The following is a 19,271-nucleotide window of genomic DNA, read 5'->3' as shown; positions in this document are numbered from 1 at the left end:
TCCTCTCGCTGAGCTTTTGACACTTGACCTCTTTCTTCCGATTTTAACCGCCAATAAATTTTCAAGAAAATCCATTAGCGAGCAATTCCGCCTCCAGCGGAAAATAATATATTTCGGACGGAATGCCTGCGACCTTAGTTTTCACACCTTAGTTTTAGCAACAACAAGCTTTAAAGTGTCGCGTCGCAAGTCTCGCACTTTCGTAATCGTCGCGTGCTACGCGTGACATTCGTCAAAATATACGAGCGACGATATGTAAACCCGATAACTAATTACTCGCGTTTCGACACACGCTGGTCCGTCCGGCACGGGAACATTACGACATCCCATAACTCTCACACACGTCTCCTTACTTACGTATCCGGAATGTTAAAAATGTGCGAAATATCAATATAAACTGCTGTATCCTATACACACAACATGTTGGAACATTTTTCCTTCTTTCTCTCTACTTGTACGCACGCACACGCCAGTCACGGTAAGTCAGTGCCTAAGACTAGTTATCTTAGGACTAGAAGAATATTAGAAAGAAATAGAACAGAAAAGAAGGAAGAAGGAATAATGATAAGGTCCCACAAAGACGGACATGGATCACGTCACGGGTCGAGGGTCGACCGATTTGTCCATCAGATCCGATCGCGCGATTCCGAACCCAGCATCCGTTGTGTGGACCGCGCCGATACGGCGGATAAAAATGTGGATAAAAAGGCGACCGCGCGTATCCCGATCTGATCGTCCCCGACTCTCTCTCTCTCTCTCTCTCTCTCTCTCTCTCTGTCTTTTTCCATGCGATTGGGCTCGCGTGTATATACCCGGGGTACGACCGATAAAACCGGATACCCCTGCCAAGGGAAAGGAGGGAAGGAGGGTTAAGTCGCCGGGATGCCTAATGTCGCTACTCGTTACGATTCCCTTATACGTTTAGCGAAACGTCGCCGCGCGCAAATCGAGATAAAGGTTCGTTCACACTCCACGTCGTGGCCGGTTTCCCGTGCCAGGTCGGCCGGCAGCTTCCTCGATCCCGCGATCTCATCGATTTCGCTAATGAGCGAGACGCGCACGACCGAGTCGGCGAGGGGGAAAAGGATATAGGCAAATGTCGTCGGCATGTTAACCGTTGAGAGAAAAGAATTTTTCTGGTCTGACGTTCGATTAAGATATACACATACGTGCCTGCAATTTCTTTCGACTCGATCTCATTACGAGTTACCGAATCTCTCTCTTTCGTACGTTAGACTACAGAAACCTGTTTATTAAAAGAACAAAAAAAAAAATCGCAAAAATTTGTTACTTTTTACCAAATCGGAAAATCCTGTCAAGGGTTTACAGAAATCGCTTGAACATTTGAAAGAAACGAAAATCGTGTCGCGCATTCGCGTGGGCGCGAATGCAATCAAAAGTCACGGAGATACGAGCTCGAAAAAGAACAAAGCCCATAAACATCCTCTGCCCCGTCATGGTAGACGGCGAACGTCGGAATATGGACATGATGGAGAGGAAAAGGACAGTACGATCCTGTTTAGATATACGTTATCCAGCAGCTCGCATTGTCAAAAAGAAATCGCGATAAGTGACAACTGACCCTGCCACAACAATCGTCACCGATTTGTTGTTTCGCTCGAGGTATTTATTAGAACATAGCTAAATTAAAATCTCTATAAAGGAAAGAAATCAAACTACGGTAAAATATTATTTTGAAATGAACTTTTAAATTTGCCTTTGAATACGCGAGTATAATGACTAGTAAGATTTATCACAGAAAAAAGAACAATAAAATTAACCGTGTTTTATATATATTATATATAAAATTGCATTTATAATATATAATAAAAATAATAAAAAATTATTAGAAATAATAATAATAATAATAATAATAATAATAATAATAATATAAAATGCGCAAACATCTATTCTTTTTATTATAAAAGGAATTTGCGAGTTCTGCGCATATTTCAGTTTTAGAGACCGATCAAATTATTATTATTTTTCTTTTTTTTTTTTGTTCTTTTATAATATATCGCTTACATCTTTACTTTACATCTTTATCAGAAAAAAAAAATCTCTTCGGTCAGAAGAAATTACACAATTGTAAAAATTGCACAAAAATCAGACAGCAGACAAAAGTCGATATTGCGTTCCCTACACGCCGAGTCATTGATAATGCCACGTGCACTTGCGTACTCAGTTAATTTGGTCAAGTTTGGTCAAGTTTAACTAAATGGTAGAAGAGGACGAGAGGACGGAGACTCCTCCGGTGGAGATGCGCGTTCCGGTCTCGCGAGGCGAGCCTGCGCCGCCGCGGGCGATCCTCCTCGCGGTTCTCCTTTAAAATTTCTGCACGTGCATGCGAGGCCGCGGGAAATCAAGTTCAATGGCGTCTCGGATGAAGATCTAAGCTGGCCGCACAACACAACACGCGTACGGTCTGTGCGCGCGTAAGACGTAGTACGGTGCGTAAGAAAACCTGTCCCGCAGAAGCGCGTGTGGTCATATTACACGGTATATACTCGTCTCTCCTAAAAGAGATGAGAAAAAGAGAGAGAGAGAGAGAGAGAGAGAGAGAGAGAGAGAGAGAGAGGGAAAAGGAGAGGACAGCTTTATCTAAAATTTATCTAAAACAAGCATAAATAATCAACTTGTGCGTCCGGAAATGCCCGTCAAGTGGAATAAAGAGGGGGGGGGGGAGGAACGCCTCTCTTTCGCAAGATTGCTATATTTCTACACGTACGAGATGTGTTATCGCGTCTATTATCCTCACGTACGTGCGTGCGTTTGTTTTCTCGAATACAAATTGTCTTACCGCACTGCGGACTTTCCTATTAACCCTGATGACACTAACATATTTCCTATGCAAAGGCGCGCGTGATGTCTCTGTTGTATAAAATCGTATTTCCTGCTATTAAGTTTTCTCTTCAACTTCTGATGCTTTATGAGAGAATATTTTTTATTACGTATTCATAAAGAGATTGAGATTGTAATATTCTTTATATATCAGCCGCGGGTTCCTTTTATACATGGAAAAAATGGGGTTCGCTTGCTCGAAAAAGATTTTGCAGGTATAAATCTGAAAATATAATTTCGTTGCACTATCAAAATAATTATGTAGGACATACTTAAACACGATAATTATACTGCAAAAATATTTGATTCTAGCAATCAATTTGAACATAAATATTTCTACATAAATATTTTAATGAAAGTCCAACAAAATTATTATTTCTCAGATTTGATCAAATTTTTAAATACTTCAGTGAAATTGTTCTTTCTCGTGTATTTCTCTCTTCTTCGTGACTTGTTTTTTCTTAATGATCTCTACCGAGCTCTACCAAAGAATAATAAAAAATTATTACATACATAATTCAAGTTTTCTCGAGTGTGACGTACATTTGCTTCTTGCGTTAGAATTTCCTTTCCATCATTAAATTTTTAATGATACGATCAGCGCGAAATTAAGATGAGCGAAATATTTTTTATTTAGCACATTGAAAAAAAAATGATATTGTCATGACGAAAATTATTTAGATATGAAAAATTAGCTAAAATAGATAAATGGCAAGCAATATCGCATATATGTTTTGTTATATCTAATCAATATAAATGACAAAAATAGAATTTATGAACAATTTTCAATCAAATTTAGCAAGAAAGTTTTGTAACACTCAGTCAGATAATAGTCAATCATATCTCGCATAAAAGGGATTGATTTATGTGATTTGTTTATGAGATCCTAATTTTTTGGCATATATAAATATTGCTGCTATAAATTCTACATATTTGTATTGATTATATCGTCGCGACCGTCACGGCGGTTTTTTTCACTCGGCAAATTATTCGCCGAATAATCTAAGAGCATCGTATTCGAGAGGCGTTGCATTGACATCCGATCAGCTTGAGAATAAACTTATCTCTTATTATAATTTCTTTTACGATTTCTGCTCGGAACGATAATTATATTTCGCGATCGTTAGTGTCAAGCTGTTATAATATAGAATTTCTGTGCGTTGAAAACATTTGAAACGTTTAACGAGTCGAGACGATAGACAGCAGTAATAACAAACAAGTTCTCCTTCAAAGTGATATTTGTTAAGATATTTATTATTTAAAAATAATCTCGAAGGAGAAAAGTGTAGGGAAGAGAGATGATACGAATAAATGAGAGATGTGTACAGACGTGTTCTTAAATCACGAATAAGACACTTTAATAAATCAGATTTGGCGAACATTATTCCTTTCGATTCCGTCTGGCATTCCGTACCACTCGTACCTAAAGTATATATACTATGTAATTTTCTAGCATAATTTCCTAGATAAAAAAAAAAAAAAGCAGTGATACATTTTACAACACTGTAACATTAAAAATTCTAGCCGAAACATTTTTTTCAAGCGCACACAAATCCCACTCTCTAATACTCGACGGCTATATAAAAATCTCGAAGGCGACAATAGCAGCGGCTAAATACGAATTAAATGGCACTAAATGTAACCAATAACATTTGGCCGAAAAGCGTGAAGAGCGTTTACGTTAACGTTTTCGATGACCGTTATCTTCCCTCACGAGAAAAAAAAAATGTCCAACGCGTATCCATATTACGTTCTCCCGGCCCTCGCCCTCAGCGTTCCCGACGGCAGAACCAGAAGAGAAGAGCAAGAAGCACGCCCACGTTTTCAACCGAGGCCCACGCCATCAGGACCGTAAGTATTCGTGATGGCCGTGCCGAGCGACGATCTGCCCCGCGATACACACACACACACACACGACAGACAATTCCGGATATATCTATTCCGAACGTCGCTCGCCGAACCGCTCGCGGAAACCGCGCCTGGCGGATCGGCGGTTTAAATGCGCGCGCCTGATCGCGCCCTGATGCCGAGCCGCTCGTCGAGGCGCATCGAGATCGCATCGTACCGCGGTCGTTCGCTCGCGTCTCGGAACGCGCATGCGGAATCACGAACGCGTCCTATCCAATATGTGTATCGCGCTTTCGCTCGTACACAGTATTATTCCGCGCAAATCCCGGAGAAATCCCGCGAAACCTGGAATTTCAACGGAGAACATCGGACTGCTCACGCATGGATCTCAACGGTTCAATAAAAAAAAAAAAAAAAAAAAAAAAAAAAAAAAAAAAAAAAAAAAAAAAAAAAAAAAAAAAAAAAAAAAAGATATCAAAGCAGACTGGTCATTTCCCGTTTTTTGGATGCTGAATCGAAATCTGAGTTCCAAATTATTTCAAATCGTGTCACAGTTTTGAGAAATGTTTTGCAGCAGAAATTGCACAAAAGGGTTTTCATGTATTTTGTTATATTATATGAGTACAATGTGTGACATGCTGAAGAAATTTTATTGAAATCAAGAAATTTAAATACTAAATAAATTTAGGACTTTTAGCCCTCAAAAAGAATTTTTTATGTCGCCTATGATTAATAAGATATTCATTAAATAGAGATCTATTGAGGAGACAAGAATGTGAAAATTAAGTCATTGACGATTACCAAATAATTTTCAATTATGTCTATTTAGACTTAAAAATTTTTTATATTATTTTAATTTTATTTTTTATATTACTTTAATTTATATTTTTTTATATTATTATATTACTAAATATGAATCTGGTAACAAATGATAAATAGTAGATTCAACATGGATAATCCGGACATCCAAAAAAACTATGGGAAATGACCAATTTCATTCCAGTGTTCGAGAAAAGTCACTTCCGTTGAACAGTGTACAGTGTATCATTTTTTGTAATATTTTTGCTTGGCGAAAAATCAGTACTACTGACTGATTTGAGGCCGTTTGAAAATTTAGACCTTCGAAATTAGACCTTCCGGCCTTCCGACGTCGTGGTTCCGAACCTTCTGAATTTGAGAAAAACTCAGGAGTGTCACTTGAGACTTCGTAACGAACCCTAATTAGAAAACACGAGCCGACGCATTTCTAATGCGCGTTACCAAGAGGCACCGACGGTGACCCTTGTACCAGTAAGAAAGACTTGAGAAATTTTCGGGCCGGCATAAAGATCCAGACCGCTCCTCTCTGGGAGCTCGCTCGAAATTTCTGTGACGCGGCGTAAAAGGGCAAGGAAACGTACGCGATCGAGAGAGAAAACACGAAGAGAAAACACGCGCGCGTTCGGCCGTTCGCTCTAAGCTGCATCCGGCAAAGCGGCGGTTTTTTGCACCACGTCGGGTATCGCATCCTTAAGCTCCGCCACTTGTCTTGGAAGTGGTCGCCGTGTTCTGCTCGTGGAGTCGCAACTCGCGAGCGAGTAGAAGCGTTGCACGAAAAGCAACATCCGCAGGAAAAATTCGCGCGCAAATTCGAGAGAATTTTCGAAGTTTCTTTTTGGGTAGACTTTAACTAACTGACGGACAGTTTATAATTTTCGATTATGTTTCAAATGTTTAGCTGGCAGCGTTAAAAGTCTAGACACTTAAAAAGATGCTTTCGCTGATTTAGCTAGAATTCTGAATGTTAAAATGTATAGCTGCTCCTTTGTATCTCCTAGGAAATTGTCTAGTAAGTGCAAATACGTAGAATTTATAACAGCAATAACATATCTATATATATGCAAAAAATTTAGGTCTCATAAACAAATCATACAGTCCCTTTCACAAAAGGCGTAACTGGCTATTGTCCAATTAGACGTCATAGGGAGGCTTTCTTGCAAAATTTGATAAATTATTTAGATGAAAATTCTGTCTTTGCCATCTATATTTAGATTAGATACGAAACATGTGCGATATTGCAATATTGTTAATTATTTATCCATGTAGCTAATTTTTCCTATCTAGATAATTTTCGTTGTGACTGCAATATCACTTATCTCGGTGTAATTTACATAACGTGCATTATACATTTTCAGTACTTATGATTGTCAATTTTGGAGCATAGCCTTTATGTATATATCGATCGTGATTTATTTTTCAGAGCTGCATAGTTTTGAGCGGCAAAATCTGTCGAAACTAATGAAATTTACCGAACGCAAACGCGAGCGTTACGCGCCAATTTATCACAGCCGATTAATCCCGGCGACTGGTCCCGAGTTAGCTTTCCGACCTTACGGAAGCATCATCTCTACACGCGTAATCTCAATTACGCTTTTTGTCATTATGAAATAGCGTATTTTCCGCGGGCGAGAGACTTTCTAATTAAGGAGAAGTGTTGCGCCACGCGAACGCCACATTCCTCATGAACCTTCCATTGCAGAAAGAGAATTAATCCGGAAGAATACACTACAAATGTAAATATAGGAAAAGTACGATCGAATCTTCGCCGAGAAAAGAAAACTCTATATATATATATATATATATATATATATATATATATATATATATATATATATATATATTAAATTATTGTATAAAGAAAGTGATGAGATTAACTTGTAATAAATATAATTGAAGTGTATCTGCACGGAGAGAACAGTTTGTTGGCAAATTTAAGTATATAACCAGATGCAGACTTGAAAATAATTTTATTGGGCTATCAAAATTATTATGTAGAACGCTTAAACATGATAAAAGTATTGCAATTTTTTATCTTCTAGCAATCAACATGAACATAAACATTTTGAAAGCTCAACAAAGTTATTTTCAGATTTGTATTTGACTAGATTTTTAGATTTGTCAAAAGTGTTCTTTCCGTGTGTATGTCTGTAGTAATTCTGAAGATTTAAAGGACTAAATTATAAATGTTTTACATAAACACATAAAAATGCCAAAATCTGTACACATAAAATATATATAATACAAAAAAAATCTAAAATTATACATGCGTGTAATTCTGGAAAGTACTTTTTGTATATAATATATAAATATTTAAGAAAATTTTATATATGCACACACACATACACACACACACACACAAGATTTAAAAAGACGTAGAAATTTTAAAAGACACAAATTGCGTGAAACATGATATTCTTAACAAATTACCCTTAATAATAACAAATGAATTGATAACAAATGAACGTTGTTAAAGAAAGCATGAAGTAAATATCCTAGTCATTTTAATAATTTTTTCGAGATGATCTCGTATTCCTCCTATATTTTTAATACAAAAAAGAGGTATTCCAGTTTCGTAGAAAGACGAGATTTTATCTTTCGCACGCTTCGACGCCTGCCAATATTTACCACGCGATGCATCGTCTCTCTCTCTCTCTCTCTCTCTCTCTCTCTCTCTCTCTCTCTCTCTCTCTCTCTCCCTCTCTCTCCGACTGTACTTTCTACGTGTATTTATACTCTTTTTCTTTTACCTTTTTCCGGTTTCTAAATGCCTGCTTCGCATAAGGCATAAGAAACGTAACGCGCGGTGCCGAGTAATTCTCTAAGTTCATACGCAGCACGAGAGTTCCGCGCGATCGCGTCTTTCAAAACGAAGTTAAATGCGCCGGGCGAGAAGACGATCGCGTTATTAGACGCGATGGACGCGCGCGAGACGCGCATTAATCCGAGTCGTGTCGGTTTCGAGAGTGCACGCCCGCACTTTTATCCGCTTATGCCTGACGTTATTATGCGGTAGTCGAACTGCCGTGAAGTGCACGCCGTTTCGCGTTGCACTTCAAAGTTGGAGTCGCGACGCACAATCGAGGCACGCATGCACGCGCAGTTGCGATCCGCAAATCGCGAACAGCAAAAGCGTAAACAAAATATATACACGCTCGTGTTTATTATTGTTATACAGAGACAATAAAGAGAATTGCTATACATACACAGAATTGATATACATCTTGGCGAGATTTTGAGCGTCTATTTTTTTTTTTTTAATTTAATTAATTTATAATAAGTCATTTTTTTTATTTGTAACTACGAGCCGTTTACTTAGAAACTGAAAACACAACAGTCGAACGCTATACTTTCTCCACCAATATCTTATAATAATAATAATCGAAAAACTGTAAGGAAACTTTTATTGCGAAAATATAACCTCTCAGAAAAAAATATATCTCCCCGCCAGGGATCGAATCTGGATCTCCCGCTTTTTACTGTTATGTTATTTATGTATATATATATATATATATATATATATATATATATATATACATTTGTTTTTTTCCTTACTCACCGAAAAAGTCCTCCCAGCTGACCGAACCGTCAGAATCCACGGCGTTGGCGTTCGCAGCTTCCGCGTCCGCCTCGCTGCCCATCGCGACGCGCGCGTCCCCCGTCGAGCAATCCCTCGTCGATCGCGTCCACGTTATTATTATTGTCAACGGTTTATTACTCCTGCGACGCGCGCCACAAACGCGATCACGTCGCGCGACGTCCGGCCGGACCAGGTCGCCGAGCGGTGATGCGACCACGCGTCCACGAACGCGCGACAAACGCGACTGACATGTTTCTTTCGGCGCCGAAACTCTCGCCGTGCTTCACGAAGGGAGAGTGAACGATCGCGAACGAACGAAAGACGCGCGCGCACGACGGACGGAACGCGACTGACACACCACTGACCGACGCGGCCGGGCCGGGCCAGGTCGGGCCGGGCCGGGCCGGCGCGCCAAAACTCGCCGAAGAGGATGAGCGATCGCCGGCAACGCTCGCGCGCTCTGCGCATCGCACGCGACGCGGACGCAAGATGAAACGCGACTGACACCGACGGGTGGACGCGCGACGCGGCGCGACGCGGCGCGACGCGACGCGACGTCACGCCACGCCGCGCCGAAAATCGCCGGAGGGTGAACGCTCCCGCGGGGACCAACGGACGTTCCTGTAAATTCCGCGAGATATATAGGCTCCATTCGAATACCCTGCATTTCTGGAGAATGTTTGAATAAACCTTCTCTGAGAGAAAAGAAAATGTTATTCTTGCGTAACATTTTTAAAATGGACAGATAGATCTTCTCTCTAAATCAATTTGAAGAGTATATATTACACCTATTTTCATTGACGATGAAAAAATTATAAAAAGCTAGAGATTATTCTAGGTCAAATTTAAAAGTAATAAAAAAAAAATTTACGGCAACTTAGATCATAAAAATTATTTAAATTATTTTAAAGTAGAAATGTGCTTTAATAGAAGTGTAATTAAGAAATAATGACCAAAAAAGTTTTTTTATATGTATAAGTACTTTAAATATTCAATATTATTTATGTAAAGATTCATTGTAATGCAGAGATTAATTATTTTGTAATAATTATCTTGAATTAACTTAAATTACTTACATAAAAAAGTTGAGATTTTTGTTATTATTTCTCAATTACATTTCCATTACAGTACACTTCTACTTATTTATTTAAACAATTTTTGTGATCCGGATTCTAAACCGCCGTTAAATTGTATTATTTTTAAATACAATGTAGAATAATATGTAAGCTTTTCATAGTATTTTCATCATGTGTAATAAAAATTTCAAATGTAATAAAAATTGCAAAACCAGATGTAATATGTTCTCAATGTATCTGCATGTATCATTAAAAAAGTTACGCAAGAGTATCGAAATAGGCATTTTTTTTTTTTTCTTTTTACGAAAGCCCGCGACGTGGGAGAGCCTTTAAAATAAATACTAGTATATTATTGAGATTTGTTCAATACTGGTGTGCAATACATAATGAGACCAAGTGAGACCTCCGACGGCCTTTATGGCGAAATCTTTCTTGGAACCGTCGAAAACGCGGTTTCGGAAGATATATCTGAGGTGTTTCGATGAGAAAGTGGAACCGAGACACGTATTGCGTAGAATATTAACGAGCGGCGTAACGTCTCCTCTCTCAAAATAAAAGATTTCCCGAACATTATACACACACACACACACACACACACACATACACACACACACATATATATATATATATATATATATATATATATATATATATACGCTCGACTCAAGCGTCGTGAAAGTCGTTGCTACACATTCTTACAACTTCGCTACCTCCCTCCCGTCCCACAGCGCGCCTGGGTCGCGTTTATTTTTTGGAGGAGTGCGGAATACACGCACCTACACACTCGTATATATTAGGGGCCCCGCTTATGCGCACACGATACGTCTCCACGGAATCGTTCGCCGTTCTATTATTAGACGGCCAACACTCGCCGTTGCATCCAATGGCGGAATGAATGGAGAATGCTCTCTGAATGTTAGGACGTCGCCCCTTAACCCGTCGTGAAACGAAATTATCTCGCTTCCCGAAAAATTCCGAGATTCGAGAGCATGCCTTTTTTGTCTTCCGGGGGGGCGCCTTTCGAATATTGACCGCGATCGTTTTCTTTTTTCAATTCCATTTCCAGGCACATCAAGAGAAAATCTTAATCGAGAAATTCGAAATTGGGCTTTGATTTTTGTTCGGTTCCACATTTTGAAAAATCACCAAAAAGTCGATTTTTTTGAAATCGTTAAGGTGGTGTTATCCTTTAACAATTTTCAGAAGAAATTAAACTCGAACGCGATAATTACTTTACAACTTCCTTGATAAATTTGCAATAAATATATCAAATATATTGTAATTTTACATCATTTCTATTTCAAACGTAATAAAAAAAAAACTATCGATTATATTTGATTCATAGGTAGTAATGATCGAATGAACCATTGTTCATATATGACATACATTTTGCAGTAATTATTAACACATACATTTAACAATTTTAGAAAAAACGTTATGTATACATATATTTATAATGTTGCATGCAACAGTAATATATGAAAGAAAAAAAAAAATCACTCAATCTATTGATTATACATATTCGCCTTATATTTCGCATCGTAATAAACAACGTACATGTACAAGATTGCTATAAGAAAATGCCGATGCGAGTACATAATCTAGTACACAGTTTGTCACATATATTTCTTTTTTTGTTATCTAGTAATTACATCTCTCTCGCTCGAACTTAAGTTATTGCGTCTTACAAAATAATAGTCGTTTCTCTAACAATACTTAGGAGAACGCGCCCTTGTTGCGCTGTGACTTTAATTATTACCGTAATAAAGTCATCTGTTTTATTGCCAGAATATATATACAAAGTAATGTAATAATATATTTGGCCGTACAAGGATATTGGACGTTTTTCCTGCGAAAACTTAGAACCCATTATCCTTTCAAATCTTTCTCACAGAGAATTTTATTGAATAGATAATTTCTTGGCTTTCTGCAAATTAATCCACCATTTTCTACTTAAACAAAATGACAATATCGCAAATGGAATACTAGAAAAAGAATGTAAATACAAATAATGCGTGATCGATGATAATTAGTCTCAAACATATGTCTCGTGGCACACAGGTACACATACATATATGTATATATAACTTAAATGATACAAATAAATTATCACAAATGTATTGTAAAAAAATTCTAACATAAATCTATAAACGAATCACTATAAATGAAACTGCTAACAATAATTGAACATAAAGTTTCTTAAATCTAATCGACATCCTTATTTAAAACTTCGATCGAAGGTAAAAATCGAAGGTAAAAGGTCACAACGTAGTGTGAAAATAAAATTGACTAAACCGCATAATATATTCGATAATAAACTCAGAGATTTATCAAATCTTTCATTCGTACAGTATAAAAGAAACTAATTTTTTATTTGATCGTATTGCTAATGTTTCTCTGTAATGAATCTTATCTACAACATTAGCATCAATTTTATGTCGTGATGTAAATTTAATATATATTACATACAGATTTTTATAGCAAGTATGTATCATCGAAGTTAATGTTTTTGAATATATTATTATATAAATTAGTAAAATGAATTCATTTAATAAAGAAACGTATTTACAGAGATGATCTTAAAAGCATGTGACGTGCGTAATGCGGAAAGAATCAGTGTTATTTTTTTTTTTTCTACACCAGTCGATCTTGTATGAAAACGTTGACAAAATCGCATCCATATGATAATTCCTTAATATTTTACAATAATCCTTGAGCAGTTTAAATAGGGAAAGACACAGTAGTTATGGAAAACAAGATTTTACAAAAAGCACGACAATCCACATCATCTCTTCCCTTTCTTAATATTTTTTATAATCTATATTGCACAAGAATTCTTAAACCAAAATTTTGTGATGTATAATTATTCGTTATAACTTTTCTATAATAATTTTTGTATAATCACATAAATTTATCTTTGTATCTGATTATCGTATTTTATCTTCTTAGAGAACAAGAGATTAAATAATAAATTTCATAACAGCTTGTTACATTGTCGGTTAAATGAATCATGATCACGTACGTCCAATCCAGATTATAAATATATAGATGAAAAATTGAACATCTTATCTAACGCTGCACGACATTAATGTTAAATAAATTTGACCTAATAAATAAATTGCGAAATTAATTATGCGATCTCAAATCAACAGCATTGCGTCATTCAAAAATATTAAGACATTCGCATGATCAACATTTCTACATTAACATATTAATTCTATTGAATCTCTGCAGTTTCATAAGAGGAAGTCACTTAGCATTATTCATTAATATTACTATTTTGTTCGCTATACAACTATTTAGAAATCTTATGTATACTGGATAACGTTAAAGAGCAAATTATGTAATGATAAAGCAGTCTTAAACGAATTGGCGCGTATCCATAACATCGTCAACAGATGAGATTTTATCCAAATAATACTTAATTTCATACTTCCTATTAAAGAGAATGCTGATGATTATCTGTATAATAGGACCCAATTTTCTTTAAGAAGATGAGATTTTCCTTCTTTTATGCGTAACTTTGCTATCAGTCGGATCATCTTTTACTTCTTTATGTTGCTCCTGAGTTTCAAATCCTATAATATATAAATACATCGTAAATAATATATCGTACATATATTATTTCTAAATCAAGAAACATATAATGATTTTAACACACTACTACATGAACTTTTTAACAAACTTTTGACAAAAAACAAAAAGTATCAATATCTCTTATACATAATTTAATTTTTTTTTTTAATTTATATAAAAGTCAAATGATTTTTTTGTAAACTTTCCCACAATACTAAAAATAATTGACCGAATGCATCAATTCATTGTTAATAACCAAAATCGATAGTATTTAAAAACTAATTAAGATTGAATAATAAATTATCCCCTAAATATAATATATTTTTAATTAAAAATATAATAAATCGCATTGTTTTAGTTTTTGTTTTATATAATAAAAGTATCATCTTACGTTTTCTCTTTGCGACACGTGAACGTGTCACACGTGAATTACTTTGGGAGTTCGAAACGGATGTCTCGATCTTTTTCCTTAAACGTGCGATTTCTTCCATCGCTGGCGTCATCCATTTTGTTTTGAGTTCATTACTGACAAACAAGACATTAGAACAAATATTAGTATATGTAAATGTAAAATAAATAAAAAAAAAAAACAAACTATGAAACTAGATACTCACTCCGATGATTTTGGCGTTGCTTTATGCCTAAATACACCTGATTGCCTTTCCTTCATTTTACGAAGTACTTCTAACATTGCATATGTTGGCAGAGACGGTGATCGCGATGATGACGATGATGGTGGTGTGAGAGGTGGTGTGAGAGGAGAAGGTGGCAGTTGAGTACTGATTTTTGCAAGTTTATCCGGATGCAGCGCCAATACTGCTTCCCAACTGAACTCTTTTTTCTGAACTGGTTGCTTAGGCTGCGTATTTCGTGTTATTCGTATCTAAAACACATCACATCAAAGCAATAATTAATATGATTATAAATTTATAAATTGGCAGATATTTAAAATTTAAATTATTTTCCTACTTCGCCATTCACAGGCCTGCAAGGTTTCCTTTCTCTCAAATATGGACGCTCAAAAAATATAGAGCTCGTAAGATTTTCGTTGGACTCTTTCATATTGTAAAGACATGTAGGAATATTGCCACCTTGGCTGCCACTATGTAAAAACAAATTCCGTAAATAGGAATAATTGGGCTTGGTCTCAAATTCTAACTCGGTAATGTACTTCATATATTTCATGACTGCAGCTAAAAATACATATATTATAAAATAATATAAATGCATACTGTATAAATCTTCTTCTTTAAGACATTATCGATTTATGATATCTTTACTAACCTGGTGGTTTTTTCTTGTGAGGGAAGCACTTGTCCATAAATAGAGGCAAGTCTGATAAAAACATCTCTTTTTGTTGGTGAACTACCTCTGGATCCATGGCAAAACTCATATCATTATCTTTCTCCCAAGGTAGTCTTCCGCATAACCATTGTATAATATTATATCCTAAAGTCTCTAAATCTCCTCTCCTTGAATGTGCTGAAAAACATTTTATTTAATGAAAGAAAGAATGCAGTAATTTTTAGCCTCTCTAAGTAATAGACTTAGTAATAGGCGAATAGGAGAAAGTTCCATTCATATATAGTCGTGCATTAAACTACTCTCTCTTTATTTAATAATTTAATATATTCTTTTTATAGCTCAATTACTTCTATAAATGTTTCTTAAGAAAGAAAATCTTATATATTTTTTCTTATAATTTTAACGTATAAAAGAAATTATGAAAGCACGCGAACATATCAACATTGAAAATAATCGACATACTTCCATGATGAGCGTCCCGCGATGCGTAATCTAAAGTGCCCTCGTGAGCTCTTCTTTCGTCATGTACAAATGGTTTATGTTCACCAGTTCCAGTGCGAAAACGATACGCCAATCCGTAATCTACTAAGTACGCCATAGATTTTTCCTTTCCTATTCCGTCTCCGTACGACAGCAAAATATTTGGTCCCTTAATATCCGCATGAGCATATCCTTTACTGTGAATGTATTCCAGCGCATCCAGCTATGAAAACAAATAGAAATTACAATTTTTGAATAATCTCAAGCTCAATTCAATCAACAATTAATTACGACGCGTGATTCTAAGCGCGAAATTTACCATTTGCACAGCTAATGTATTGACGAGTCTTGGTGGTAATTTTTTTCTATGCGATAGGAATAATTTTCCAATATCGACTCCATATCTCGGTATTACTAGAAACCTGTACCGCTGACCTCCATAGATGTGAGATCCCGATCCCTCGTACGTAGGAACGCCGATTTTTCTCTTTCCCTGAGACTCGCACCAACTTTCGACTATAAAATGTATCAAAACGTGTCAAAGATACTTATATTCACTTTGTATGTATGTATGTGTATACATATATACATATTTAAATTACAAATATAATTGAAAATAAATTTTATTACATGTATGTTACTCACTCATGTGCTTGCGTGCTGCTCTTATATAAAAATTCATTTCAACGAACAATGGCCCATTATTATGAGGTTCGATTTTCACAACATATTTTGCATCTTGACCCACAGGTGATGTAATATCATTAGAAGCTGTAGAAGAACAAATAATATTATAATCTATACATAATTCTGTATATAAAGAAAGAGTACACAATACAAATTACTTAAGACATAAAATTATAAGCAAAATAAATTATTAAAGTTAATTATTTACCGAGATATATATCTCCGAAACCACCATATCCAATGGTATTCCCCAGTCTCCATTTATTCTGTGTAATATCCGTCAAGATTTCCCCTGCTGGCAGTTGTTCTGGTAGTTTACATCCCGCAGCTGCCACTCTCTTCATAGGCACATCTTCCGCTCGTCTTGGAGGCATCCTATCTCTATTAAATCACATGTACATTTAATTAGTTGGCTTGACAAACATAAATGCGATTTATTACACAGAATTACTCAGCAACAGATTTGTTCTCGCTATCAAAATTGTATCATAAAAGATGAAACTTACTTTGATACAAGTAAGATAGCAATCAATTGTATAAAAAAGTCACTCACAATTTTGTACAAACAAGAACACGTTAAGAATATCAATAATCTTAGACTTTATTCCTTTATTTTTCAAAAAATGTCACTTGCATACATTTTCTGAGATATTTTTATTTAGTATATTAATTATGTAAATGTCAATGTTAAAATAACACTAATACTAAGACAACATATATTTTATATATTAATTTTAAAATTACAATAGATAAATCTTTATAATATCAAGGACGTGCCTATGTATACATTTCGGGGACAATCAAAAGAGTAGAAAGATATTCGTTCTACAACATTAGAAGACACAGAACATACAAAGCATCGTACACATGTACATCGTTTAAGACAAACACATGCTAATTTTTAACATAAATTATAAATACATGAAATTTACATTTATTTTCTTCTTTTCGCATTTATATTTACAATTAGATCTTTTCAGAATAATTCAATAAAATAAAATTCACGTGGCGCAGTAAAACACTGCTTTGCTTTGAAAATACTATTTTTTACCACGTACAGAGCTGAGACAAGTCTCTTTATTATAAGACGTAAATTGAAATTGAAATTTAATATTTTAGTTTTAAATTATAACGAGGCAACTGTGCTATCAAACGTTATTTAGCAATTATGGATATATCGCTATCTAATCACCTATTACCAGACTACTTTGCATCATGTACGCCAACAACTATCATGCATTAAGTTACTCAACTACAAATCTCGACTCATACAATACTCATACAATATTTAGTGTCTGGTAATATTAAAATATCCAGTGTTATTCCACATTTCTAGAATATACATCTAACATTTTATTCAAGTTTTTGTATTATGTTTCTTAAATGTCTTTATATACAGTATCTTAAGATTAAGTATCTTAATATGCGCAAAAGCAGTGAGCAGTTAAACTGACAATAGACAAAACTTTGGCATCTAGAAAATACAATTCTGGAATTTTCACTTGCACGATGCAAACTCAGTGAAACACCATAGAAATCTTATGGCACAGAATTCACGTTAAATCTAATTAAGGCTACTTGAAAAAAATGAAATTCTTTGCACATGTAAATTAATTACGTGAAACAACCAAACTAACAGAATTGTAAAGTCCGCAGTAGTCCTACGGCACGATATTCACAGTAAACCAGGCTATTTGAAGAAAAAAAAATGAAATCCCTCGCATGTATCAATTAATTAATTGCGCGAAACAATAGATACTGTAACAGCGATATTGTGTCGGCAATGTCATGTAAAATAGAACTCGTCGCAGATAGATCTAGATATCGTCGATAGTAAAAAAAAAAAAATTCATCGACAACACCGGACATTCGTTTTTTTACCAAGCATCAACATGCCAATGTTCCAAACAACAATGTATATATGTATATATATATATATATATATATACTTACATGGGACGTACGTACTTTTTTAACGATCTTTTTTTTTTCTTTTCTTTTCTTTTCTAACTTTTCTAACTTTCTCGTAGCGGCCTATTATTTATAAGGAGGAACTCATGTCGCGCATTCGCACGGCGTGCACTCGCGGAGAAACGAGAGATAGAGAAGGAGAGAGATTCGCAGTCAGTCTGTCACCGCTAGACGCATTCCAGGCGCATTCCACGAGGTTAGTCCGAGCAAGATCGCGAACGGAAGCCCGACGCGTAGGTACGTGTGTGTCGCCATTCGACGTATCATGCGTGACGATCAGCCGGCGGCTCTTCTTACGGGATACGTACGCGTGTGCGTGTGCGTGTGCGTGTGCGTGTGCGTGTGCGTGTGCGTGTGCGAGAGCAGGCAGGAAAGAGGGCAGACAGGAAGGAAGAAGCGCGCTCGACAATCGGAAACCGTGGTGCGTGCGATTCGGATTTAAAATCCTGATGTTCGGTCGCGCACGTCCAATAGGAGTACGCTCGTAAAACGGAGGTCCCGTTGGCCGACGTCGAAGTCGAACGACACGAGCGGGAAAAACGTGCGCCCGCCGAGAGATGTCCGCGACAGATGCCCGCCGCTCTCGGTCCCGGACGGACCCGGTCGAGTCGGGAAGCCCTGCGCGCTCGTCAGCACCCCGCGGATACTCGCGCGCTCCTCAGCAGCCCGAGCCCGAGGAATCACATCGCACCGCCGCCGCGTAATCACACGGAACGCGCCGATCAGCTGGTACCTGTCTCTTCGCGTAGGAGTAGCGCGTATATACCGCGCGACAATCGCGATATAACAGCGGCGAACCGACTCGGCTCCCTCTTTTTTTTGTTTTCGAAAATGAGACAGAGTGCAACGGCGAGTGATTGGCTCATGGACGGTTCGCACCGCGCGCGAACGCACTGCGACGACGTCACTCCGAGCTCCGAAATAGGAACGCACGCTTCTCAGAGTCCCCAATCGGATTCCCTAGAGACTCGCGCGTCTGCCCATTGGGCACTCGATCGAGTCGTAGGACGCCTTCGCACGCGATGTGAATTCCTCATAAGGCCGGCATTCAAGAAAAAAAAAAAAAAAGAAACGTAATTTGTAAAAGATCG

The 19,271-nt window shown here is 36.7% G+C and overlaps 2 protein-coding genes across 5 annotated transcripts in view; both read right to left on the bottom strand.

Annotated features, from left to right (window-relative positions):
• Positions 1 to 9,588, bottom strand: part of GEFmeso (Guanine nucleotide exchange factor in mesoderm) — a 48,331-nt gene extending 38,743 nt beyond the window's left edge. The window contains exon 1 of one of the 2 annotated variants that reach the window (XM_011631325.2): positions 9,065 to 9,588. In XM_011631325.2, coding sequence (XP_011629627.2) covers positions 9,065 to 9,146 — 82 coding nt within the window. In that variant the 5' untranslated portion in view covers positions 9,147 to 9,588. The remainder of the gene's footprint in view (positions 1 to 9,064) is intronic. The other variant, XM_011631326.2, reaches the window with a different exon arrangement.
• Positions 9,589 to 11,669: 2,081 nt separating this feature from the next.
• On the bottom strand, positions 11,670 to 19,201 carry LOC105422087 (serine/threonine-protein kinase VRK1). Of its 3 annotated transcripts, none has more exons than XM_089075397.1 (10): positions 18,163 to 19,201; positions 16,418 to 16,590; positions 16,168 to 16,293; positions 15,842 to 16,038; positions 15,505 to 15,745; positions 15,022 to 15,219; positions 14,707 to 14,930; positions 14,352 to 14,620; positions 14,129 to 14,262; positions 11,670 to 13,739 (listed from the first exon to the last, which is right to left on the bottom strand). In XM_089075397.1, the coding sequence occupies exons 2-10, from the start codon at positions 16,581 to 16,583 to the stop codon at positions 13,648 to 13,650; spliced, it is 1,647 nt and encodes a 548-aa protein (XP_088931523.1). In that variant the 5' UTR covers positions 16,584 to 16,590; positions 18,163 to 19,201; the 3' UTR covers positions 11,670 to 13,647. The 3 variants fall into 3 exon arrangements, with proteins under 3 accessions (XP_088931523.1, XP_088931524.1, XP_011629630.3); XM_089075398.1 differs by having other exon boundaries at positions 18,178 to 19,201; XM_011631328.3 differs by lacking the exon at positions 18,163 to 19,201 and having other exon boundaries at positions 16,418 to 16,604.
• Positions 19,202 to 19,271: the final 70 nt, after the last annotated feature.

The sequence above is a fragment of the Pogonomyrmex barbatus genome, unplaced genomic scaffold (genome assembly GCF_055798465.1).
Source record: "Pogonomyrmex barbatus isolate J1 unplaced genomic scaffold, ASM5579846v1 scaffold19, whole genome shotgun sequence".
NCBI lineage: Eukaryota > Metazoa > Arthropoda > Insecta > Hymenoptera > Formicidae > Pogonomyrmex > Pogonomyrmex barbatus.
This window is presented reverse-complemented; position numbering and strand designations above follow the sequence as displayed.